Below are 26,577 nucleotides of genomic sequence, written 5' to 3'. Positions count from 1 at the left end.
TGAGATTTATCCCCCTCACCCTCCTCCCATTCCTTGTTTTGCAGCAGTTTCTTGTGCTGGGACAGAGCAGGAGCAGGGAACGTCCCCAGCTCTGTGCTGTACATGGTGTGTTTGTATGTGTGCCCAACACCAAAATAGACACATGTGTGAGAGCCATTGAGAGGAAGTGAAAAGTTCACCCTGTACAGTACTACAAATGCAAAAACATGTTGTTGGCCGTTCCCTCCTCCCGCTCAGTAAACACTTTATGTAAGGCAGGGAGAACTGGAGGGATCCGTATGGGCAAAAGCCTTCCACGCTCCCCCTCCTCCAAACCCAGGTTTTCCCTGGCAGCTGGAAATTCCCAAACCAGCCTATTTCCTGCTTTGCAGATCGGTGGGGCTGTGCCAGCAGTGGATATTTCTCCCTGGGCTGTGGAAGCCCCACGTCCCCCTGGCCTGGGGTCCCAGAGCTTGGGGGGCCGCAGTGGGGAGGGAGCCCGGCAGCTGCCAGAAAAAGTGGATGCGGGGAGGGGAGGGAAAATAAAAAAAGAGCCGAACAAAGAGCCTCGTTCAGAGCTGCTGTTGGTTTTCCTGTGGGTGCTCGCAGCAGAACGTTATGTACCGGCACAGGCCCCGCTCGCACCTCCCCTCCCCGGCTCCTCTCGCCGCTGGCCAGGGCCCCAGCGCCAGCCGTGGAGCCAAGGCACGCGCTCGCCTCGCTGCCCGGGCAGGCCGCCCGCAGGGAGGGCCTCTCCCAACATCCAGGATGCTGCAGTGTGGGGCAGCACCCCCAGAAATGCCCTCTGCCATCTTTTCCCCCAGCAGCACCCAAGGCGAGAGGAGTTTCACAGCCCACACCTTGCCAACGACACGGTGCCCGCCTGGCACTCAACCCAGCACTCAACTCGGCATCCCGGCTGCCAAAGCCTGGCCACCACCCTCGGGGATGCGCGTTCCCTGTTCCCCCGCCCGGCTCCTGCAGCTGCTTGTCCCAGGGCGAGAGACGGGCCCGCGAGGTTTGGCTGTGGCACAGACCTGCCCGGCCAGCGGCACGCCGGGACCTGCCACGGCGTCCCACGCAGCCAAAGCTCACCTGCCGGAGCTGGCCAGGGGCTCGGGGGATGCAGGGTCACCCCCCTGTGCCTGTCACCCCCAGCCACCACCAGGGACCCGCTGTGAAGGACACCCACCCCAGCAGGCACAGAAAAAACCATGGCCTCAGCCCCTCTGTTGCTTGGACACAAAGGATCCCACTGGTGTGTGTAGAAACAGTCACACTGTGTAAATTTACCTAAAAGCGACTTTTTGGGGATAAAACATGAAGCCAGGGACACCTCCACAGCAGTAGCCCACGGGGCAGGAATTTGCTCCCCACCGTACAGGGGCACAGTGTGCACCGACGTGAGCCAGAGCACTCGCTGAGCCCCTCAGTACATCTCCTCCCTTCCTCCTCTTCCTCCTCCTCCTCCTTCCCAGCCCCCTCCCCCTGCAGCCCGCAAAAGCGCTGAGCTCAGCACATCGGGCAGGGGCCCAGCCAAGGACCCTCCCCAGTGCCAGCCGCTCCCCCGGCTCCTGCTTAACCCTTTGCAAAGCCGGGCTGGAAATCAGAACGATGGAGTCGATCTCAGCCCAGACACAGGGGCCAGGCACAGCTGGCTGGGAACAGACTGTCCAGAGAGCCTCAATCCCTGCTCTCCCAGAAAGGACAGCAGGTCAGGGGGGAAGACACGCTGCTCCTCCGCAGAAACCACGCCGGGTGCGCTGCCAGCAGCAGCACCAGGGGAGGGGAAGTGCAGGGATTACCAACGCTAAAACTTTGCTTTCCAGCCCAAAACCATTCCTAGAGGCCCTGCTGCAGAGGAGTGGCCTGGATCTCAGCTTCTTTTGGGAAGCAGAAGGAGCTGCCAGCCCCACATTGCCTGCCTGGATTATTTTATTGCAGGGATCAAAAATTACATTTCCCTTTAAAACTTGCCATTGCACCAGAGCTGCTCGCTCCGCTGCCTACCAGGAGATGTTATGGCGAAGAAAGAAAAATATTTATGCTTGGCTCTAGAATTCCAGCTTATTTTTAGCAAGGCGCCTTCCCTGTGGTCCTTTACCTCTTTTTTGTTTGTTTGCTGCTTCCCCCCTGTTTTGACCCCCCCAAACCAGCAGATCCTCATCTATTTTCAGCCTCACCTGGCCGACATTTGTACCAATGACTTGGTGGCTGTGGGAAGAAATAACCCACGAGATGCATTTTGTGAAAAACAGGATCCCAAGCACCATCCCGCTGAGTGTGCAAATATTGGGGTGTATTTTTAACAGCTGGGGGCTGCGGGATTGTTCATTTTTTTGGTCCCCAAACCCGAAGAGTATCTCTGCAAACTGCAGGCGCAAGCCAGGACTTGTTCCCAACTCCCCACACCTCTCCTCTGCTCCCTGGGATGCTACCCACTCCCCAGCCCGGACTTCCACGCCCAAAACGCAGATGGATTCAAGCTGTGACCCCCAAAAAGCAGCTGCAGCTGCCGCTGGGGTGCCCGGAGCCCTTTGCGTCCCCTTTGGGTGGCTGGGGGCCCGTGCCCCGTGTGCCCCGTGTGCTCCGTGTTTATCGCCGGGCTCTTATCCCTGCGGGCTCGGGAAGGACAGCGGCCAAGATAGAGCCCGGGGTGGCTTCGGAGCGTGCTCAGCCCCTCCGATAAAGCCGCAGGCGGCGCAGCGGGAGGACAAACAAAGCGCTTTATCTCCCCCTGCGCTCCTTTGCTCCGCAGGGGCTGCCTTGGGAAAGGTCACGTACGTGGGCACCGGCACGGCCGCGGGGGACACCGCCACACCGGGGGCTCGGCCGTGTCCCCGGCGGGATTTGGGAGACCTCAGGGATGGCACATGGGGGTACCAGAGCCTGGCACTGGGCAGAACCCCATTCCTTATTTAGGACACCCCAGGGATGGCAGATGGGGTACCACAGCCTGGCACTGAGTGAACCCCATCCCAGATTTAGGACACCCAGGGATGGCAGATGGGACACCGCAGGCTGGCACTGAGTGAACCCCATCCCAGCCTGGCCGTGCCCAGCCCCCGCACCCCTTGATCTCCAGCAAGTTTCATTTCACCACCCGTTCCTGCCTTAGGAAAGCGGGACAAGGCCAGGGAACGGCACCCCGATGGGCTCCCGGTGGGGCTGGTCCCGGAGCGGGGCTGCGGGGCTCAGCTCCATCCCGTGCCAGGCCAGCAGCACCCGCCGGTGCCACCGCGCGAACAGCCCCTGGCAAACGGAGCGGATCGAACCCCAGTAACCCATGGGGGAACCCTCATCGCTCTCCCGGCCCACGGAGGGTCGGGGACCGCGGGGACACGGCGGGTGTCCCCCTCCCCACCGGAACGTGATGGTGTGCCCGAGCGATGGGCTGGCCCGGGGCTGCTGTGAGGGGCCGGGGGGGTGTCGGGGGTGCTGTGCGGCCCCGGGGTGGGTGCGGGGCCGGTGGGTGCGGGGCAGCCCCGGTATCCCGGGCCGGCCCTGATGCAACCGCGGCTCCCGTTTGCAGCGCCCGGGGCCGCGCCGGCCGCCAGGGGGTGTGGCCCAGGGAGGGGGCGTGGCCTCCCCACTGTCACCGGGCAGGAGAGACGCCGCGGACGTGCCCCGCGCTCCCATTGGCGGGCGCGGGGAGGGGGGCGTAGCCAGGCGCTCCGCGGGTATATAAGGGTGGGGACGCGGGCAGTGCGGGCCGAGCGGCGGCGGAGCCGGGCCCGAGCGAGTGGTGCTGTGTCCGGAGCCATGCCCGGGCTGTGGGAGCGGCTGGCGGGCGGCGAGCGGGGCCGCCTCGAGACCTCCGACTGCGAGTCTCTGGGCAGCGCCTCCGGCTCGGAGGGAGGTGAGTGCGGGCTCCTCAAAGGCTGGAGGATGGATGAGGGTCCCTGGGCGGAGGGGTGGTGGTGGTGCTGTGCCAAGCCCCCAGAGCCCTGGGTCGGTGTGTCCCGGAGCCACCGGCGCACCCCTGCCGAACCCCTGCCATCGGTGTCTCGGGGTTCTGAGACCTCCGGCGCTGACCCTCCTCTGTCCCCTCCGCAGATGCCGAGTACGCCGAGGGTGTCTCCCTGCCGGACATGGACCTGGAGCTGCTGCACGACCCCGAGGACGAGCTGCTGTGCGCCAGCCTGCTGGACGAGGTGCGGGCCGCGCTGGGCCGGGCCCCGCTGGGCTCCAAGCGCTGCTGGCGGCTCCTGATGCCGGCCCAGCTGCAGGCGCAGGTGCGGGCGGAGCTGCTGCGCCTGGCGTGCAGCGAACCCTGCGGGCTGCGCGGGGCCCTCCTGGACCTGTGCGTGGAGCACGGCAAGGCCTGCCACGACGTGGGGCACATCGCCGCCGACCCCGGCGTGGTGCCCACCTTCCAGCTCACCCTGGTGCTCCGGCTGGACTCCCGCCTGTGGCCCAAGATCCAGGGACTCTTCGCCTCGGGGCCGGCCTTCGCGCCGCTGAAGCTGAGCACGGGCTTCAGGGTGATGAAGAAGAAGCTGTACAGCTCCGAGCAGCTGCTGATCGAGGAGTGCTGAGGGGCCGCGCCGGACGAGCCACTTCCCAAGTGCTTCGGAAGAGCCGGGCAGAGCGTGGCGGCTCCTGCAGCCGCTGTAGTTTAGGTTAGGCTGGAGTAGGGCTGTAGGTGGAAGTAGCTGGGCCAGGCCGAGGTCCCCATGGCCCTGCCCGAGCCGGGACATCCCGGGTGAGGGTCGCTCCACGCCGTCGGTGATTGCGGGGTGATCCCGGCGCTCCCGGAGGCGGCAGCGGGGCTGCTGGAGGGGTGCCGGTCTCCCGATGGCTGATCAATCATGGGGGGTTTTTTGTAAACCAGGATTGTAATCAATGGGGTCTCGGGGGAGGGGGTCTGGATCAAAGGCCGAGCCCGGCTGGAATTGTGTCTTTTGATCGGGAGAGGGGCCGGAGGGCAGGACCCTGGCCCCGACACGCTGGGGGCACTCCGTTGGTTACAGTTTACACTCATACACTTGATGTTCAAGTGCGAGAATTCCTATGCAATCGTGTCGGGTGGTTTTTTTACTTTTCTAATAAAACTTGTCTTGATTGATAAGCTGCCGTCTGTCTCCCTGTTGTCACCTCTGCTGGGGGAGGGATGATGCAACCACTGGATTGAAATTCCCAGCCGGCACCCTCGGGAAGCCTTTCCCTGGCAGGGCAGCCCTGCGGTGGGAGCTGGATGTTTTGGGAATGGTGGGGGATCCCACTGCACCCACTGCTCATGGGAGCCACGGGGCTGTGACTCAGGGGGCTGAGTCAGGACCCCGAGCTGTTCATGCCCAGCCAGGAGCCCCCCAAACCCAGCGAGGCGCTGCTGCTCCTCCCGGGCAGCCACACTGGGGCAGAAACCCAGGAGAACGGGCTCACACTGGGACTGAGGAGGAGGAGGAGGGTCACACCTGCCGAGGGGGGGAGCAGGGCCCAGCCCCAAACACACTCTGCAACACCGAGGCCAATTACCCAAACCTGCAATTAGAGGCCTCGGGGAAGAGGCTTTCACTCAAGGATAATTAAGCTGCTTGGCAAACGAGGAGCCCGTGGAAGGTGTGGGGGGGATAAAACCAGCCTGAAAAGCCATTTCCATTCACGTGTGAGCTCGTCTTGGCTCAGCCTTGGGTTGTTTGATTTTTGTTTTGGATTTTTTTAAATACCCCTGTGGACAAACTGTATCACTGTGGACAGACAAGCAGTGACTTTTTGATGAGCATTTTCACCACAGAAACCTTGGTTTTGACATGAATGACCCATAAGTGGAGTTTTGGAGCAGAGACTGCTCGCTGGTGTAAATAACACCTCGCAGCAGTCAGGGCAATGAGCAGTGCCAGGCTCACACAGCTGGAAATGCACGTGTGCAAAGTGAGAGGATTTCCCCTAAAATTTTGGGCTTTGGAGCATTTCTCAAAGGATCACATGCTACAGCATGCCCCCTTCACGTGAGGGGCATCCCCTGTGGGGTCATCCAGCACAAACTCACCCCTGGAGACACGGAGAGGGGTGGAAAGGGAGCTCCAAAGTTCCCTGGGCAGCCCGGGCTGGAGGCAGCGCTGGTCCCAGGAAACACGGGGAGTTTTAAATACCCAGCTCCTAAAGGGGTGGCCCTGCTCCTGTGCTGCCAGCAGCAGCGTGACCGCTGCTCGTCACCCCCACCAGCCACTCTCAGGGAAGGCAAAGAGCTCTGCATCCAATTTTTTAAATTATCACACCAAGAAAACAACAAGAAAACATCACCAAAACTCCCAAAAGCCAACACAGCCTCTGTCCTGGGGTTGCCCAGCAAAACCTTCCGTGTGGCACCACCCAGCCACAGCCCCAGCTATGAAGGTGAAATTTTGCTTTTATTTATAGCAAAATGGCCTTTCCCTGAGAAATTTGGGGGAAGTCTCAAGGTCCCAGGGGCTTGGCAGCTCCCTGGGAGGTGCAGAAGCTTCCAGCAAGGCTGGATCAAATGTCTCCCACGGCAGGGGTTGTGCAGAGGGATATTTTGGGACCTGGAAAGAGTTGGGCTATTTGTGGCACCAGCATCAGCCCAGGGATCCCAGGTGCCAGCAGAGGAAAGGGAGATTTTTGGGGGCATCAGCAGCAATAAGGCAAATGAGGGTTTAAATCCCAGGATAGTGCTAAACCCTCATGTTTTTGCTACCAAAAACAATGATGGGGGAAGAGGGGTCTCCTTGGCTCCCTGCCTGCCAGAGGAGGATGTTCCTGGAGCACCTGCCCTCCTTTGATGCCTCCCTGCCTTTGGCAGTGGTTCCAATTAAAAGCTTGGGCTAACGAGCTAATGGGCAGCTCAAACCACCCACACCTTTGGTGAGTGGGCAGGGACCAGCACACCCTGAAATTCAAGAGTGTCTCCCATCGCTCCGGGCTGGGAATGACCCAAAATGCAGGAAAACCACCCCAAAACCTGGGCTGTGGGTGTGCCCTGTGCCGGCAGGGCTGACTCACCACAGAGGGGAAATGGCAGGGACGTGACCCTTGGCCTCTGAGAGCAGGGGAAAAAAAGGGAAAGGGGAGAAATTCCCACTCTAGCCCTCTGAGAGAAGGGGGAAAAGGGGGATATTCCCACCCAAAGCTTCCAGCACTTTGGTGCATGGGCTGGGGAGGAAAAGAGACCCATCCCAAAGCCACCCCGAGGCTTTGGGGCCAGCAGATTCCAGCCCCTGCCAGCAGCAAGGGCACCCAAGGCAGGGTCTCTGCCTGGAACAAAGGCAGCCCGAGTCTGCCCACCCACCTGATGGGGATGGTGCCCACAGGGCTCCTTCCAACACCAGGATAATGCTGCCAGGTGGCATCCTAGGGTGAGAATGAGGGGCTATTGGGAGGAAGGCCCTTCTGGGAACACCCCAGCAGAATGGGTCTGAAGCAAAGCTGGCTGTTCACTGTCACCGTGCCAGGGGCACCACCTCCTCTCCATCCCCTCCCTGCCCTTCCCTCTGCACCTCAGGGCAGCCCCCACAGGGCCATTGGGATGGCAAAGACCCCAAATTCCATCCACCACCAAAACCAGAGCTGGCTGGAGCAGGGAATCCACAGGACACCAACCCAGCTAGAGCCTTTCACATTATAAACATTTATTTATAGATGTACAATTGTATAATTAACTAAATCGACAGATACAGCCTCTGTGAGCATCCACTGGGATTGATGCCTTCTCCCTCCTTGTGATCCGTGGGTATCTACCAGGAAAAATAACCTGAAGGTTTTGGCAGGCAGGCTCCAGGCAGGGAATGGCACTGGGCAACACATCCAGCTCCTTCTGTGAGCAGGATTTTGGTTTAACCCCGTCCCCATCATCCCTGTGCCTCTATCGAGCGCCATTTCCAATCCTGAACCTCCACCCGATCTCTTCTGAAGGTGGAGGAACCATTAAAAAAGAAAAGAAATAATAAAACCCCTTAAAATCAGGTCCAAGCCATGGTGGCTGTGGGATAACAGGGCCTGCAGCCAACGGGAGGCTGAGATTTCACAAAATAAATAAACAGCCAAGACAGAGCGCATGGATTCCTAAGGACAACGGGATAAAACCTCCTCTGCCAGCCCACCCGGGAGCTGCTGTGCTCCCAGTTCACTCCCCTGACCGTGCCAGGGGATGGTTTGCACTGGAAATGTCTTTAGACACCAATGAGCTGCAGAGCAGCAAAAAAAAAAACCAAAAAATTAAATAATCCAGTTTATTCCATGGGAGGTGGCTCTGCTCGTGCTGGCTTTGCTTCCAAGAGATGGCTCCTCACCTGGAGCAGCTCACGCTGGTCCTGCCCGTGGTGGGGCAGGCACAGGGCAGATCAGACACCCCCTGATCTCCCCCAGCAGAACTTCTTCCAACAGAATGCTTTGTTCCTTATGGATCCGTGGCATTTCGCAGGTGTCCTGCAGGAAACACGAGGCGGGGCGTGAGGGCAGGGCCAGCCTGGGGCGGTGAGGAACCCGAGCACAAAACCTCCCAACAAAGGGCTGTTGGAAAGCCCCCTCTGCACGGAGCACGCTGATTACCAGGCAGAATTCCAGCAGACTCGGCAGAAAAAGGAGTTACACGCACAAATCAACCAAAGACTGACGAGCAAAATCCATCCAGGACAATCCTTCCCCCGGCGAGCGGCTCAGCTGACCCCCGGCTCCGCCGACGCTGCAAATCCACGGCTCTGCACGGGCTCCCCCCTTCTCTGGGAGCCCTGCACCTTTGGGGTTTGGTGTGATCAGAGCCCCAAGGGCAGGTGTATGGACGTCCCCATCCACAGAATGTCCTCCCAGGAGCAAAGGATGGCAACTGCAAAGGGGTTCCTGTTTTCCAGGCAAGAAAGTGCTGTGGACAGAGACCCGCTGGGAAGAGGCTTCCTGCTGCCCTGCTCCCCAAAATGGGCAGAAACCAAAATAATTTAATCATCCAACCCCTGCATAGTTTAAAAGTACAACATATATACAGCTATAAATTAATGCTAAATAGATTATATTTTCTTTTCTTTTTCTTTAGTGTCTTCTTTTATCAACAAAATCCCACTTCTCTCTCCATTGGCAGCCGTGAAGGGTCTCCTTCTGCTTCAGGTTTCTGCAGTTAGTTTGGGTTATTTTACACTCTGTGTGTCTGTTTGAGGGGCTGTGGGATCCTTGTGGGATCGTGGGAGCACGCCAGCAGTGTTGGGAGGGGAGGAGGAAGACAGAGAGCTGGATTTCCTGTCCCAAGCGCCGCCTGCCATCGTCAGAGAGAGGCAGAGAGAAGAAAGAGGGGCAGTTGTGCGTTGCTAATTCTCCAATTCCATGTTTAAGATAAGGTTTGATTCTTTTTAAAGAGCAAAGTCTGTCACCTCGGCTCAGTGCGCTTCCCCAAAAGTCTTCGGGCGTTTGGACGCTCTGGGAACAAAAGCGGCAGCGGTGTCAGTCTGAGGCCAATCTCGGACTCCCCCTTGCTTCCCCACCCCACAGCACAGGCAGCAGCTTTTCCAGGCTCTTTCCAGACCACGGGTGCAGGCAGGGAATTAAAGAAAAGCAGGTAATTAACACCAGAAGAGGCGCAGTCATCCAAAGGAGAGAGCGGGAGGATCAAGGTAGGAACGGATCCAAAACCAGGATACACCCAAGGAAAAGCCCAACGTGCCCCAGAGGATCTGCTTTAAAGGCCAAACTTTCAGATGCTGAGGAAAACAACCCCCAAAAGTGCAAATCAAGCAGCTCAGCAGCCAGCATCCTCAAGGAGTCCCTGTGAGCCAGAACGGTGTCCATACAACACCTGGAACAAGCTTCACCCAGGAGTTCTTCTACAGAAATCCTGTGCTCAGATAATTTTGGGGATCTGCACATTTCACAGGCAGCCCAGCAGTGCCTGGTAGGTGAAATCAGCCCAAAAATTTATGCAGAAAAAGGACTCCAAACCCTGTGGCAATTTTCTTTTTCGTTATTTTGGTGCAGTTCTCCCAGCACATCTGATCTCACATGTGTTATCCGGGCTCTCCTTAATCCAAGCTCTCCAACCCCCAAATCTTCCAGACCTCCCCCCCAGCTGCTCTTACTTTGATTGCCAGTTTAACCCAGTAAGTTACTTCTACAACCTGCTGGGAACATTTGCTTTGTTCTCCTTGAATGGGAAGGCAACAGGAGGGGGGGACAAGGAACATCTGTTGGGTGGGACTCCATTCCCTGTCACGTGCCAGGGCTAACAGCTTTCCCAGCAAAACAGACAACAAAGCAACCAAAACCGAGGGCTCATTAAAATGTGGGGGCTGGATGCCACAGAGCCTAAGAAATTCCCAACCTCACCAAGGGATTCTGCCCTGCTCCTAGAGGCCAGAGAAAAGAGGGAGCCTGGAGAGAGCCGGGGGTGCCGACATGCAAACGAAACCCAATCAATTCCTGATTAACGCGGGAGCGCCGTCGGAGGGGAGGCTGCGTGTGTCACCCGAGGACACTCCTGGAGGGCTGTGTCTCACTCAGGGCTTTCAGTGACCAAAGCACCGGGGTTCCCTGCTCCCAGCTCGTACTTGGGCTGGCACTATCCGTGCAGGGAGGCCTGGACATCTGACAGTCTGCTACAGCTGGGGGTGCCCATCTTCTGTGCCCGCTGGTACAGGTCCGAGTCCCCGAAGTAGCGTGCCCGGTACAACAAGCCTTCCTCTGCAAAGGGAAAAGCTCAGGGTCAGGAATGCCCTCTGGAAGAGACTCCCCTGCTCCCCCACTGCCTCTGCTGGGAACAGGAGGCACCTCCAGCTGTCCAAGGTGGAGCAAAGGATGAGGATGAGGAAATGCCCCGCACCCTTCGGGACAGGATGGGCGTAAGAGCTGCTGACAGCTCATCCATCCTGGGAAAAGCCAAGGGAACCCAGCTCCAGTCCCAGGACGTGCATGGGCAGCCCACACAAAGGTTACCCCAGCAGGGCTCTGTGAGTTTGGCACCGCCCAGGGATGATCATAGCCCCTCTGGCATTCCTGAGCTGGAATCCTATCCCAGCCAGTGCTCCAAGAGCCGTGACCACCACAGCAGCCAGAGCACACAGGTTGCCTCTGGACTCGCTGCCCTCACCACCCTCTGCTGCCAGGATGTCTGGCTGGATCATGTGCCTGGGCAGCCCCCTGGGAGCAGGGGTGGGATGTGGGACACCATGGGCAGCAGACTTTCCAGCACTGTCCTTGACCAGCTGAAATATGACACAGGGCTAGCAGGGATCCCAGAGGTTCTACCTTCCCCCTCCACTGGAAATCGGAGGTATCCTGCTGACACGGCAGGGGAACCTCTGGGGCACAGCTCCTGTCTGACCAGTTCTGCAGCAGCATTAAAAAGCAAAACAAAACAAAAAACCCCCACATACCAGGCCTGTCATGAAGTCACGGACTGGAAAAAACAAAGCCAACGACACAGGAAATGTGCTGGCACCGTGTTAAAGTATAACTTCAGCACGACTTAGTCCTCAGTCAAAGACATTCCAAAGCCAGCCCATGGAGCAGCTGCTGACCCCTCACTACTCACTCTGCTGCTTCTCTCTCCAGCAGTTGTTCCTAAGGTTTGCTATGTAGTCGTCCTCCACGCTCCGCTCCACGTTCTTCAGGTTCGTGCCCGTGTACTCCTCAGCAAAGCTCTCGGACACGTAGTAGGGGACTTTCAAGTGCTCTGTGACCCTCCTGTGTGTGTGACCCACAGACCTGGTGCAGGGACAAGAGCACAACAGTTACATGGGCACAGCAAAGCCCCCAGCTCGGGTGATGTGATTCCAAACAGCAGGAAACATCCCTCTCCCCGGTCCAGCCACTGGCATGGAGGGTGGAAAGGAGCAGCATTTCTGGTGGAAACCAATCCAACACAGGGAGAGAGAAGCTGCCAGGCCTCCAGCAAGGTGGGCAGAGCTCTGAATACACACATAACTCCAAGATACATTGCCCATTAATTAAAATAAAATGTTCCCTGGACTTTTCATTCAATTATTAAATCTGTGATTTCCTCCATCCGCAAGGTGGGACCCACTCTGTGCCCTGGCCTGCATCAAAAGCACTTTCCAGAAGGAAATCTCTTCCTCCCCTGGCCCTGTGGATTTGCATTTCAGACAAAGCCCTGCTCTTGCTTCCCCTGACAGCCCAGCAAACCTAGAGACCCTCCCTAGGGCGTGTGTGTGAGCTGTAACACAGGAGCTGGGCCCAAACGCTGGATTTGCCACAACGGCTCCACCTGGAGCCGTGCCCAAAGTTCCCTGTGATAAATACCAGCTGCTGCTGCTGCACTGAGAGCCAGCCTGATTCCTGAGCCAGCTATAAACATGAACTCATCCAGCCCAGCCTTCAGTCTGTTTTCAGAGGATACAGGTGGGATCCCAGGGCTCCTGCACGTTTCACCAAGGCCCAGTGCTCGGTAACTGAATGGAATGAACAGGAGCACAGAGCTCTGCTGGGATTTCTCAAGGCAGAGGTGCAGCCTGGAAAAAGCCAAGTTCACTATTTTCTCTGTCGAGACAGAGCCCTGAGCTCTCCCTGAGCTCATATTCCTCTCCTGGATAAAGATGGACTACAGAGTGTGCCCTCACAGGAGAAGGACTGGAAATGGCAGGGCTGCAGCAGCACACTGGGGTGTGAAGCATGAAAATCAGGGCACAAGAAACCTGTCACCTGCAGTCAGACATGCAATTAAGTCAGGCCAATTCCATGAGGTGTTACTGAGCAGTAACAATCAGGCCCACAGCCAGGCAGCTCTTCCAGCAGGAAGATCCTTTCTGGAAGAGATTTACAAAGGTACCAGTGGTTCCTTAGGACTCTGCCCTCCTCAGTGACACCTTCACTATGGAGGAGTGGCATTTAAATCTGTGGGTTCAAAGCTTCTGCTCCCCTGCTCCTGAGCTGAGGCACAGCTTTCCCTTCCCAGGGAGTGGTGCAGCAGCTCCTCCTGCCGGCCCTGCAGCACCTCAAACCAGCTCAAACACCCTGCCTGCTTGGGAAGCCTCTGGCAGGGCTGCAGGAGCTCACTTCCCACCCCTGTCCAAATCCAGCCTTGGCAATCGGGCTGCTTGCAGCCACCTGAGTGTGCAGAGACAGGGACAGCACAGGGAACAGGGAATGGGGCAGCAGAGAAACATCTGGGGCTCAGGGATGGCTTCCTCTGGCAGCTGGCAAGGCTGGAAGCAAATCCCTGCCCATTTAAATGCTCCTTCCCTTGAATGTCTTCTCACCCCACAGACTCTTCACCAGCACAAACCAAACTGGTGCATGGGTACAATGTTTAGTTTTACAATGCTAATGCCACCTGTGGAAATCACAGCTCAACAGCCTTCACCCTCTCAGAATAACCCTTAACTGTGCCAAAACCATCCCATCTTTTGGTCCCAAGCACCAATGCCACAGTCTTTGCTCTGAATCTGAAAGCTAAGCTGGGTTTTATAGTATTTAACATCATGCCCTTCCCCTCGAATCGTTCAAGGCCAGGTTAGATGGGGCTTGGAGCAGCCTGGTCTAGTGGGAAGTGTCCATGGCCATGGCAGAAGGTGGAACAAGGTAATTTTAATGTTCCTTCCAATCCAAAGCTTTCTGGGATTCTGTGATCAATGGCCAACATTGCTACCGGTGAAAACAGGCAGGAACACCAGGCTGCAACCAGGTCTGCCCTCTCTAAATGCACATAAGAGCTCACACTGAACATGCACCAAGCCTTTGCCAGGAATGATGCAAGCAGACAGAAACCAAGCCTGTTTCCCCACTCTTTGTGAGCACTGCACAGTGACTAAGAATGAGGACACGTTCCATTAGTCACCAGAGGGAGCAGATGGGGGCATTTCCACGGGATCTAGAACAGAGCAGTTTCACTTTCACATCCTCAATGTCTGGCCAAAGCTATTTCATGGCAAGATGAGAGTTCAGAAACAGGGGATTTCTCTGGGAATGACTTTTATTCCTTATCCTCTCCCTCTGCTGCGTTGTGCTAAGGCTTTCATGGAGAACATGGCTTTTGTTTTGCACACTCTGCACCTCAATTTGTTCCATATGGGATTTCAGTGCTGGGCTGCAGCCTCCCAAAACCATTTTATCCCTTTCCATGACAGACACAGCTGTGGGTATGGACTGCAGAAGGTCCCTGGCAGGGAACTCTCTCCATCAGGGCAGTGAGCACCCTCCAACTCTCCCTGCACCTTGCATCTCACACCTGTGTGAGAACCAAAGACTTCACTGGCAGCAGGAGCCATGGGGTCAGGAGATAAAGCAAAAAAACCCAAAGGAAGAACAGAGGCAAGATCCCTGCTCCACCACACCCCCCCTGAGCCCACCCCCTCCCCATGTGGGTAAGGTTTAGAGGAATGGGTACGAACAGCCTGTGGCTCAAACTGTAGGGTGGGCTGGAGACCATCATCTGGCTGAGAGCTGACACGATGATCAGGATGAGGATGGGCATCAGCTGGACAAACAGCCCCAGGCCTCCCTGAGGGAACAGAAACACACAGTGCAGTGCCACCCACACAGCTGGACAAGGATCCCATGGCACCTCCCTTCCTCCTTCCCTCCCAGCGCTCCAACACAACCTCCTCTCTCCTGCTTTTCACAGGGAGTAACCCAAACTAGCTGGGGGGAACCCACCAGCCCATAGGACAGTGTGACTCTGAAGGTCCAAACCCCTGGCCCTTCTCTGGATGTGACAATGGGCAGAGGGCACTGCCAGGAGGAGCCCTGGCAGGGAATTCCAAAAGCCTCATGCCCACAGCTCGTTTTTCTAGAGCAAAGCAATGAGCAGGAGTGGTTTTATGGGTGGCTTTCTCCCCTTTTCAGTGCTGGACAGATGAAGGTAATTCCCCCTCTCCCTCACCTCCCGAGCTCCCTTCAGTTCCACCTTCAAGCTTGAGATAAAAACATTCAGGAAGTTCCTGTTTGTTTTTTTACAATAAAATTGGCTCTGCCCAGACAACAGCCGTAATAACCCTGACTCCAGCTTTCTGTTTGGGAGGGTGGCAACAAGCAGGACTGTTGCACAAGCCAGGCCCAGGAACCAGCTCCCAGTGCTGTGCTGGGAAAACCTCCAGCCCCCCAGACCCCAGGTGTTTTCCACTTACATCCCCCTGGTGCTCCCTCCTGTCCTGCCTCTGGTGGTAGGTGTACCTCATCCTGCCATTGCTGTACACGTGCACATTGCCTGCAGGGAGAAGAAAACTCTTACTCCAAAGTCACAGTGTGGAGGGTGCTGCTGGCTGGCCAGGGAGGGACCACAAGAGGTGGCCATGATCCATGTTTCACCTGCTTACAGGCTGAAACAGGATATTCCTGAGCTGGTTTGAGTGCAGACTGGGCACAGAGCTCCTTCTGTAACATTCTGCAGGATTGTATGAAAACTCAGCTTGGAAGTGACCTCAGGAAGTTCAACCTCCTGCCCAAAGCGGGGTCAGCTACAGAGAGAGAACAGCCTGCACAGGCCTTCTCCCTTCTGATGGAATAGATTAAAACCAGTTACAAACAGAAATAATTCTGGGCTTTTTCCCACCCTGCCAACAAAGCTCTTCCATTTCTTGTTTTAAATGTCAAAGCTACAGCTGCAAAGGTTTCCAGGCTGAGAGAGCAGCCCTCAATTCTCCCGGGACAGCGAGGAAAGGGAAAAAGAGACTGAGCTGAAATAGCAACATGCTGTTTTTGCAGGAGCAGCTTCTTGGCCTCTCTGCCAGGCAGAGCACAAATGCTGCAAAAAGCTTCCAGATGCTTTTGAGCCACTGGTGTTGGGGTGTCAGTGCTCAGGTTGCAGACAGGAAACAGCTACCAGACTGAATTTTCTTAACTGAAACAAATTTTTTTTCAAGTTGGTCCACAGAGGTCAAGAAGCCCTGTGTCCACTTCCAGTGAGATATGAGTGGAACAAATACAAAGGAGTCTTCCAAAATACCCTGCTCCTGACATGGAATCTGTGTCTTTTGAGCGAGTAAAGGAACAGATTCTTTCCTGCTCCCCAAGCCATGAGCAGCACTGTGAACAGACAGGACGCGGATTTATTTTTCAATTCACAAGGTCTAAATTATGCTGTAGAAATATTATTTTCCTTTTTTTATGGGGCACAGGGAAGAGAAGGAAGTGGCCACTGATCTTGGAGAACCTGTTCTAGCTGCGTGGTGGAGCAGACAGAGATCAAGAACAAGGCCCAGGTGTTACCACAGTTTGCTCTGATAAGAAGATTTAAATTCCATAATCACCAGGCAGAAAAGCCTTCCTCAAAACAGGATTATTTTCACAACAACCCTTAAAACAAGTCCCTTTTTGTTCTAGCATTCAACCCAACATAACAGCAGCTGATGTTGCCAGCATGCAAACAACCACCTGAGGCTGGGAAGAAGTCCAGCTCTGATGGCTGCTGAGCTCTCCAAAGATGAACCATTCAAGAAACTCGAGGCCACACGTGAGGGAGAACTCCCCCTCACCAAACCCAGCGCGGCCTCAAGAACCCCAGCTGCACCAAAAGGAGGAGAAATGCAGACTGAAGGTGCTTACTGGAAGGGAAGCCACCCCCGAAGAACATGTTGAAGAGGTCCTCGGGGGAGATGTCGGCCTCGAAGCCGCGGTGGAAGTCGGCGTGGCTGTGGCCGTGGCGGGCGGCGCTGAGCTTCTCGTCCCCGAACTGGTCGTACTGCTTCCTCTTCTCGGGGCTGCTCAGCACGGCGTACGCGTTCCCGATGGCTGCGGAACACAGCGAGGAGCAATCAGCTCCATCAGCTCCTTCCTCCCACCTGCAGCCCTGCACAGTGCCAGCATTTGCCTTTCTCTTCGTGCAAAGCGAGAGGCTCGGCTGCCCCCACGTCTCTGCAATGGGCACCTGGCACGCGGCTCGGGCAAATCCAGGCAGGAGGAAACCACACTCAGGGGAAAATTCCTTAATTCATTCAAATGGTAAAGGTTTGGTGCATGTCCCCAGAGAAAGCCTTCAGCTGTGTAGGGAAATCAAATTTTAGTTGACAAATTTTATTCAAAAGTGGCACTAAGGGAATTTATTGTCAGAGCCTACAACTAGAACTGCAAAGTGTCGCAGACATCTTTTCATGAAAATCCTTTCCTTAAGATTTTTTCCTCCTGAGAAGCTAAGAAGCCTCAGGAACAAAATGTAAACAATAGTTATCTGCTGCTGTAGAATGCAACAAGTAGATCTTTGATTGGCCCATCTTAGATGTTTATAATTAATGACCAATCACAGCCCAGTTGGCTCAGACAGAGAGTCTGAGACAGCTGCCTTTGTTATCATTCTTTCCTTTTCTATTCTTAGCTAGCCTTTCTGAGATGAAACCTTTTCTTCTATTCTTTTAGCATAGTTTTAATGTAATATATATCATAAAATGATAAATCAAGCCTTCTGAAATACAAAGTCAGATCTCCATCTCTTCCCTCATCCTAAGACCCCTGTGAACACCGTCACAGCACAGAATTTAAATATGGGCTAAATCCCTGAAAGGGACTTTAAAACTTTCCATAAAAGCTGCTAAGGAAACATTAGCCAGAAGTTGCATCCATCAGCTAAGAGTTTCAGCACTTGCAGATGCCACATGCAAGGTGCATAATTACAAGGACTGTTAACCAGTGCCTGTGAGGCTGGAAATGTACTGGAACTAAAACCCTGCCAGGTCCCTGGCTCCCTCTCCTTCCAGCCTCAGCAGTTTGAGCCCTTTTCCCAGAATGTCTGCCTTCCTCCCTCCTGTTCCTGTACTCACCTTTCCACACATTCCAGCTTTCCTCTGTACCCAGCCCCCCCAGGCCTCCCTGTGTCATAAGGACCCAAAATGCCCATGGCAGCAGGTGCCTGGTGTGTAAAAGGCAGGGGCAGAAGGGATGGAAAAGGGAGAAAAGGGGGATAATGTGCCCATTTGGAGGAGATCAGCTCCAAGATTCAGCATTTCCCCATGGCCAGATGGAGGTGTACGGTTTCTTCTTGGAGTGGAGATTTGGAGGGCAGAGGATGTAATGTCAATACACTCCTTCTCCTTCTTGGTTATAATTAGTGCACCCAGAGCAAACATTTCTAGAGCCAGGCAGGGAAGCTGCTGGACAAAAAATGAGTCAGAGTGCATCAACCACCCAGCTGGGAAGAACAAGGGAAGCAACGACAACAGAGCGGTTCAGGGTTTCTTCACTGTCTGACTTTGTGCTGACAAAGCCCAAGAAATGCCTCATTCCAAGGCAGGATTTTAGCTCCAAGTAGCCAGGCTCAAGGCTTTTTCCAGGAGCAGACAGGCAGTGATGCAGATCTGCCACGAGGCAGCCTGCAGCCAGCTGGAACTGTACACTGAGGCACGGGCTCAGCACCTTATCAGCGGTCACTGGGAAGGCGAATGCCAAGACTTCAGCTAATCCATCAACATAAGGAAAAATTAACTCATATCCTCACAGCAGGGCACGTTTCCCCCTTCACCCTCTGCAACCAAGCAGCTGGACTTCAGCTCAGCTCAGAGGCTGAAGGACAGGAAGCCATGGAGGCAAGGCCTGGAGGAGATAACCCCGCGCTGGGGGATAAAGGGCACTTTGCTTAACGCTCCACTTCTGGCACGTAACTCCTGCCAAAGCCTTGGGCAAACATCATTATTCAAGATTACAGGTGAGGAAACCTGCCTTTGGCCACTGAGGGATCCAAGGATGAGCTGTGCAGCAGCAGCACTGCACAGGCACAGCTGATAGCTGTGTGCAGATGCCCTTTCATCTGCCCCCACACCAGCATGGGCTCTCCCAGGTAGCTGGGGGTCAGTCACTATTTGCTAACTCTTATCAGGGAAGGATTTAAGTCTTAAAAGGCTTGAACAAACCTTACCCAAGACTTTTACTGCTGAATTTGCGTCTGTGAGGAGCTCACCTGAATACTGTACCAGTGCACTGACATCAGGCCAGCCCTGCTCCCTGCTCCAGCAAAGGGCTCATGCATTTCACTCCCAAAATCTGGCTGCTTTGGGGTGGAAGGTGCCTTGGACAGAGACACCTTCCAATATCCCAGGTTGCTCCAAACTCTGTCCAACCTGGCCTAGAAAACTTCCAGGGAATCCAGGGACAGCCACAGCTTCTCTGGGCAATCTGTGCCAGGGCCTCAGCACTGTCTTGAGTAAAGAATTTCCTTCTAAAAAGTGGCCAGAATCAGATTATTTTAATGGCTTCCAAACCAGTGCTGTACAACTGGCACCAAGGAGTTCTGTGTTTAGCTCAATGACAATAATCAAACTTCCACGGCTTGCAGGGGAAAATGGGATTATATGTTCCAAGCCATAGCATCTCTCTTGGAGAATTTCTCCAATCTTAAGGTGTCTTATTACCCAGGAAACATCCCTGCTGCATTTATAGAGAGGCTCTGAGAACTGGACTCTTTGAGGCAGAACCAGAGCTCCTTTTTTTGAGTTCTGGCTGGGCTCACTTGTATGGCTGCTGCAGTTCCACCCTAGAAACTTCCACTTAGGATTTCTATCCACCAGTTCCATCCACGAATGGTTGGGTGTTTCCTGGAGGGGTTTGTGAGCCCTGACTCTGCCTCTGGTGTAACTGGGAATTCCTGACAGAATTCCCTTCTGAGCAGCGAGGCAGGAGCTTGGAGCAACACACAGGGAAGGGAAGGGCTGCTGGGAGAAAGAGAAGGAAGGCTTCTCTTTAACCCAGTCAACAGAGGTGAGTCCTACCTTGCCAAGCTGTGTTTATTATTTTAAGCTCATACTTTGGTCATGACACGACCAGCTCTGAAGGGAGGCAGCTTCACAAACAGCAGCTTTATGTCACTCTGCCTGACTCGTGGGGCTGTTTTTAAGGGTTCCCTCAGTGAGAGTTGGGGGCAAACCACAAATGTGGAGCTGGCTTTACCTTTGAATGCCTCTGTGGCCCCTGGTGCATGGTTCTTGTCGGGTGGAACTTCAGGGCCAGTTTCCTGTAGGCCTTTTTCAGATCCTCATCAGAAGCTTCTCTGTTGACTCCCAGAATTTCATAGTAATCTTTGCACTGCTTTACCCTGCCAGGGGAGAGGGGAGCAAACACTGAGTTCCAGGAGTAAAAACCTCTTTGTCTTGAATACCTGTCAGCTCTGAGACTCTTCAGGCAGCACAGTTTCAGGGTGTTGCTCAGGGATCTGTGCATTACTCAGCCCCTGCTCTCAGAGGGTGACCCAGCACAGAACGAGTCGGGCCAGTGCAGGAGGAAGGGCCTCCCCTCAGACCCACACAGGAATGTGACTGGCAAATAAACTTCACATTCATCATGTCAATGGGTTGGAGGCTGTTTGGGAAGGACCGCAGCACCTGAAGGATATTGGCCTTTCCCTCCCCACCTCACTCTCTCCTCAGATGTAAAACTTGCATCAGCTGAATTGCAGAGAAGGAAGGAGAGAGCAGCCCAGGGTGTGCAGCCCATCCTGCCTGGGCACACTCAGCCCAGCCAAGGCTTCTGCTGTTCACATGACAGAATCCAGCAGGCTGGGTTTTTGGAGAAGTGGATGATGTAACAAACATTCCTGCAAGTCCCTTGAAGTGGTTCTTGTACAATTCAGGCCATGCCCATAACCTTAAACAAAGTTTACCAAGTGACTGCACCTGCAGTTCAGTCCTTCAGCTTCCAGGATGGGCAAATGGGACAAAGGAATAAAGGGAAGCCTGGAACAGGGTTTGGAAAAAGAGCAGACCCAAGCCAGCTGCCCACCAGGGTTGCTGGAGCTATAAATCCTCCTGGGCATGCTCTTAACACTACTCCAAATGGTTCACAGCTGAAATCTTTAAAGTACTGTGAAAAGCAGACGGGTACCATGTGATAAAGTCAAACAAATGCCCCAGAGAGCTGTGCACAAACCTCTTCACTGCATCCAGCTGGTCCTGAGTGTAGCCCTTGGGGGCCCTCCCCCCAGCCTCTCCGTTGGCTGATGGGAAATCTCCACTCATTTTCCTGAACTGAGGGTTTGTGGATTCCCTGGGCTGGGACTGGCCATTGGCTGACTGCTCGTTCTTGCTGAGTGACTCAAGCAGAACTGAAACGAGAGAAACAAAAACACTGAGAACAAAGCACCAAGCTCTGCCTGCCCTTCCAGCTCTCCCATGAAGAGATTCCTCTTCATCTCTGCCACCTTCCCAAGGCCTCCCCAGCCTTCCCCAGGAAGAGCCTCACCTTTCCTGCCATGTAATCTCTCAGCTCCTGTTGCTTCTCACCCAGGTGTGAGGGCCACTCCTGAAGATGTTCTGCTGCTCCCAACACACACAGCCTCCACAAAAACCCCAGGATCACCCACCCAGACAGCCCAGGAGCCACAGCAGATCAGCAAAGCAGTGTATCCCTGTCCTTTTTTCCCTTCCATCTCTCCTCTACAGCAAAGCATGTCCAAATTTGTCCTCCAGCTCCTGATAAAGTCTATTATTTTTCTTTATCTCCTGCTTTTCAGAGCTCACAGTGCTGGGGAAGTGATGTGATGATGCCATATCTTTGGAGAGCTTAGAAAACAATTCTGTGGGCTGCCAATCCCCTGGGGACACTCCCCTTTTGGGGACAGAGCTGCAGCACTGCTGGCTGCCAGCTCCTCACACGGGTGCTTTGTGCTGCCCAGGGACTGGGAGCAGCTGTGAAACCCATCCTGCCTCTCAGCTACTGGGGGGACAAATTCACTTTTCTCCTCCTCCTTGCAGGGCTCAGGCACTGCTTTCCATCCTCTCCAACCTGCAGGCCTGGCCTAACCACCCAGGTGACACAATGGAGGGAGGCTCCAAGCACCCTTCCATCGTGCAGCTGCACAGCACCATCTTTCCAAACTGCTTTTTGAACCAACATCAGACTGATTTCCTCACCCCCACTCAAAAGAACAGGCACACATGCTACAGTGAAACCCAGCCAGGGATATTTACACAGCCCCAGTGTCCTGAGCTTGCAGTCCTTCATCCAGAGCCCAGAGCTGGGAAGGACGTTCCACCTCCTCCCATGGATTGCACAGCACAGACCTTGCACTATGGGCTATCACCTTCTTTAGGCAAGTGCAAACAACACTGGCAGGCCAAGAGATGAGCCAAGATATCCTATCTGGGCCCAGTGCTCAGAGGGGGCAGAAAAATCCACTCAGGCATCCAAAAGCCAATAGAGGATGAGGGATGAAAAGGACAGTGGGCTAAGGAGCAGCAACTGGATGAGCTTTTGGGCTTGGGGGCTTCACAGATTTAAAATTAATTTATTTTAGAAAAGTAAATTTTTCCCTCACTCATATTTCCAATGCTTCAGTGTTCACTGAATGACAATCTTTGGTTTTGCTCCTTCCCAACCTGGAGCAATCTGCCAGGTGATTTTACATTTCCCTTCACAAGGCTGTTCCCCCACCTACCCCCTTCCTGCTGCTTTGGCCTTCATTCCCTACAGCTTTCCAAGAGATTCTGATCCCAGAACAGTTTGGGTGGGAAGAGATCTCAAAGCCCATCCATTCCCACCCCTGCCATGGCAGGGACACCTCCCACTGTCCCAGGCTGCTCCAATCCCATCCAGCCTGGCCTTGGGCACTGCCAGGGATCCAGGGCAGCCCCAGCTGTGCCAGGGCCTGCCCACCCTGCCAGGGAACAATTCCTAATTCCCAGTATCCCATCCAGCCCTGCCCTCTGGCTGGGGGAAGCCATTCCCCTTGTCCTGCCACTCCAGTTCCTGATGAAATCCCTCCCAAATTTTCTTGCAGCCCCTTCAGGCCCTGGAAGGAGCTGTGAGGTCTCCACACACCCTTCCCACAGCCCCAGCTCTCCCAGCAGAGCTGCTCCATCCCTCTGCCCATGCTGGTGCCTGCCCTGGGCTCTCTGCAGCAGCTCCAGGTCCCTCCTGTGCTGGGCCAGCTCTGCAGGTGGGGTCTCACCTGAGCACAGGGGCAGAATCCCCCTGTCTCTGCTGCCCAGAGTGCATTTCCCAAAGCCAAGCACAGAAACCCACAGCTGGCCCCAGCTCAGTCCCATTTTGCTGTACAGCCCCAAACCTGCTGCTCTCTGCACCCTCTGTGCAGCCCCAGCACAGCACAAATTCAGAGAGTGCAGAATTAGGCTTCAGTTCTGCCAACTCAGCTCCTCCATGGGGCACTTTTCCTCCCTTGGTAGCCAACATTTGCCCAACTTCCCATAAATTTTGCCCAACTGCCCCTGAAAGGTGACCAGAGTGTGAGTGTGTCTCAGCCAACGTGCCCTGACACAGGAGATTTCTGCTGCAATCCCCTTGCAAAACCCTTCCCTGATCCCAAAAAGCCCAGCCAGGGTCAGAGTTTGCAGAGTGTTGCCAAACCCTGGGGAACTCCTGGGGAAGAGATTTAGAGATTCCCCAGGAGCTCCTCAGGGACCACCAGGGGATCTCTGGCAGCATTTCCCAATCCAGAGCCAGCAGGACATGGAGCAAAGGGTCCTTGGATGAGAAACTTGGTTGGGTTTGGCCATAAATCAGTACAAATGTTGTGTTTAACATTAACCTGCCCTGCTGGCTCTGCCTTCCTCCAGAAGTCACTTTTCCTACCCAGTAATTTCACCAAAGTATAAATTCCAGAGGAAAGGGAGGGGAGGGAAACCACAGCACAGCACACACTGTGTTTGAGGCAGAGGGAAGAGGCCTGGTGCAACCAAAAACAGGATTACAGGAAGCCTTGGGGCAAACAAGCTGCAAAGCTCAGCCAAAGAATCCAAACTCAGATGAGGTCAAAGCAAAAAAAAATTAAATCCACAGCTTTTTACACAATATTCTGCCATGTAAGAACACGCAGGGAAAGAACTGAGCTTGGCTGCTTGCACAAACCACTTCCCATATGAATTAAAGCTTTCAGGAAATGATGGAAACAAACAAAAATCTGGCACAAAGTCTTGGGGAGGAGTCTTGTTTTGTTACACGTGTGAGAGCGTGGGCTCAGCCACAGCCTGTCTGTCTGTCTGTCTGCAAACAGAGCAGGAGCAGGGCAGGGAGAGCAGGAATATGATGGAAACTGGAGGAACAGCAAGAGGAGAGGAGGAGGAATGGAGAAGGATGAGGAGGAGAGGACGGATAAGAGGAAGAGAAGAGGAGGAGAGAAGGAACGCGAGGGGGAATGCAGGAACAGGGAGGAGAGGAACGGGAGAGGGAGGGGAGGAATGGGAGGAGGAGAAAAACAGGAATAAGAGGAGGAGGAGGAGGAAAACAGGAAGAGGAGAGGAACAGGAGGAGGAGGAGGAAAAGAACAGAAAGAGCAGAGGGACAGAAACAGGGGAAAAGGAATAGGAAGAGAGGAGGAATAGGAGAGGAAAAGGAGGAATATAAGGAGGAGATAAACAGGAAAAGTGTAATAGGAAAAGAAGTAGAGGAATAGGAAAGGAGGAATAGGAGGAGGAGAAGGCTTCTCACAGCCCCCTGACAACTTTCCCCTCGCCTTGCCAAGCCCCTTCCCTCCCCTCAGCGCCGCTCCGGCTGCAGCGGGTGCTGTGCCCGCGCCTCAGGGCTCCCACAGCAGCGCGGAGCCGGCCCCCCTTCCCAGAGCCCGCCTCACTAGGGGCACTAAAGACAGAGGCCGCGGCCCGTCGGTGTCCGGTCCCGGCCCGTCGGTGCCCGGTCCCGGCCGGTCCCGCAGCCCCAGACCCCCGGACACGCCCCGGGCCCCCCGATGAACTCGCTTTCCCGGCGTGCCCCGCGAGCACCGCGCAGGCGCCGTGAGGGTGAGAGGTCAGGCCCGGCGGCGGCCGCGCAGGCCGCGCTCCCCCGGGCCCCCCGCCGCGCCCCCGGCCCGGCGCTCACCGCGGACCCGCTGCGAGGGGTACAAGCGCTGCGCCTTCTCCAGGAAGCGGCGGGCCTTGTCGGGCTGGTTGGCTTTGATGGCGGCCAGCGCAATGCCAATGCACCGCTCCGCCTCGTCCCGGTTCGACTCCATGGCGGCGGCGGCCGGGCGGGGGGGGGCGGAGGGGCGGGGCCGGGCGCGGACAGATGACGTCACGGAGCCCTGCCCTCAGGCGGGCGGGCGAGCGGAGGCTCCGGGGCTCGGGGGGGATTCACCGGGGGCGAGACCCGGGGGGCTCCAGCCGGCCCCCAACAGGGGAGGGGATGCCAGAGGGCACCCCCGGACCCTGCTCCCGGAGGGTTATTAACAACTCCTTATTAGAGCCTCCTCCTCATGGAGTTCTACCCTTGGAACACGGCCTGGCTGCAGGGACCGCGCCCGGGACGGGCTGAGGGGACCCTGAAGAGGATGAGGCTGCTCGGGTGTCGGAACCCAGGACATCCCTCTGGCTGCCCTGGGTGATTCCAGACCCTGGCAGGGGGCTCAGAGACCTTGGCATGGAGTCAAAAACACCTATGCCTTTGATTTTAGCCCATGGAAACAATGACCAACTTTGTGTGAGGAGTTACAAGCCACAAGGGTTTGAGTAGAATGATAGCTAACTTGTCACAGGTGAAAAAGTAGAATTTTAGGCTTATAGAATGGGGGTTCAGGAGGCAAGATGGAGGAATATGGGCATGTCCTATCCTTCTTCCTCTTGTCCTCCATCTCCTGCTGTGATGGTGACACTTTTGGATTGGTTTAGAGTAGAGACAGACTGTGTAACATAGGTGATAGCTATTGGAAAATTATTGTAAATAAAGCACGTGTAGTTAATAGTATAAAAAGTTAACTCCACCCCAAGGGTAGGGACTGTGCCACAACCTGACCTGCTGGACAGATCTCAGCAGGGCAGAGAAAGAATGGAATGGATAAGAGAAAATAAACAACCTTGAAAAGCAGAACCGATGAATCTCGACTTCTTCTTTGGTCGTGGGGCTGGGAAAAAAGCTCTTTAATACCTCGGGAGCCATTTCAGCAAGGCAAAACCCGAGACTGGGGCTGTGTCACATTGTTCCACATTCGGTCACAGCAGGGATGGCAGAACAACCTTCATCCCAGAAGAGAATTCACAGACAGGTGACAGATCCCTGGAGGCTGGCCCTGGGGAGCACGCAGGAGAGAGGCAGGAAGGTCTGTGGGTGTGAGGTGTGTGACAGCACAGGGACACCCAAACCACCCCAAAACAGCCTGGGAAATGGGGGGGGAGAGGAAAAGAACTCTGGCTGGAGTGATCAGGATCAATATCCCTGTGTGAACCACGGAATCCTACAATGGTTTGGGTGGGAAGGGACCTTAAATCCCACCCAGTGCCACCCCTGCCATGGCAGGGACACCTTCCACTGTCCCAGGCTGCTCCAATCCCATCCAGCCTGGCCTTGGGCACTGCCAGGGATCCAGGGGCAGCCCCAGCTGCTCTGGGCACCCTGTGCCAGGGCCTGCCCACCCTGCCAATATCCCATCCATCCCTGCGCTCTGGCTGTGGGAAGCCATTCCCTGTGTCCTGGCACTTGAGGCCTTTGTCAACATTCCCTCTCCACGTTTCTTGTCACCTCCTCCAGGCACTGCAAGGCCACCATGAGGTCACCCTGGAGTTTCTCTCCAGGCTGAACAATCCCAGCTCTCCCAGCCCTTCCTCATGGCACAGATACTCCCATCCCTCTGATCACCTTGGTGGCTGCCCCTGGACTCTCTCCAGCAGCTCCATGTCCTTCCTGTGCTGGGGACAGAAAGTATTCCAGGAGTGACTGATCCCCTTTGTCCTTCTAGCTCTGGAAATTCACAGAGGTTTCCCCCACTCCCAAAGCACCCCAAGTTCAGTGCCTCAGCCCCAGCCCTGGGGGAGGATGTGGAGCAATGCAGAGACAGAGCCAGGC

The 26,577-nt window shown here is 55.3% G+C and overlaps 2 protein-coding genes across 2 annotated transcripts; one reads left to right on the top strand and one right to left on the bottom strand.

Moving 5' to 3' along the window:
- Window positions 1–3,701: 3,701 nt before the first annotated feature.
- DDIT4 (DNA damage inducible transcript 4) lies at window positions 3,702–5,050 on the top strand. Its single transcript, XM_030951162.1, has 2 exons — window positions 3,702–3,838; window positions 4,036–5,050. Exons 1-2 carry the CDS (start codon window positions 3,742–3,744, stop codon window positions 4,515–4,517), a joined length of 579 nt encoding a protein of 192 aa, XP_030807022.1. The 5' UTR covers window positions 3,702–3,741; the 3' UTR covers window positions 4,518–5,050.
- Window positions 5,051–7,552: 2,502 nt separating this feature from the next.
- DNAJB12 (DnaJ heat shock protein family (Hsp40) member B12) lies at window positions 7,553–24,784 on the bottom strand. Its single transcript, XM_030951595.1, is given in 9 exon segments — window positions 7,553–10,599; window positions 11,450–11,622; window positions 14,265–14,374; window positions 15,000–15,079; window positions 16,417–16,602; window positions 19,744–19,782; window positions 19,785–19,888; window positions 20,719–20,893; window positions 24,622–24,784. Coding segments are annotated over 9 exon segments (1,122 nt in total). The 5' UTR covers window positions 24,755–24,784; the 3' UTR covers window positions 7,553–10,477.
- Between the last annotated feature and the right edge of the window lie 1,793 nt (window positions 24,785–26,577).

The sequence above is a fragment of the Camarhynchus parvulus genome, chromosome 6, assembly GCF_901933205.1.
Source record: "Camarhynchus parvulus chromosome 6, STF_HiC, whole genome shotgun sequence".
NCBI lineage: Eukaryota > Metazoa > Chordata > Aves > Passeriformes > Thraupidae > Camarhynchus > Camarhynchus parvulus.
Note: the sequence above shows the minus strand (reverse complement) of the source record. Positions and strands in the feature narration are given on the sequence as shown.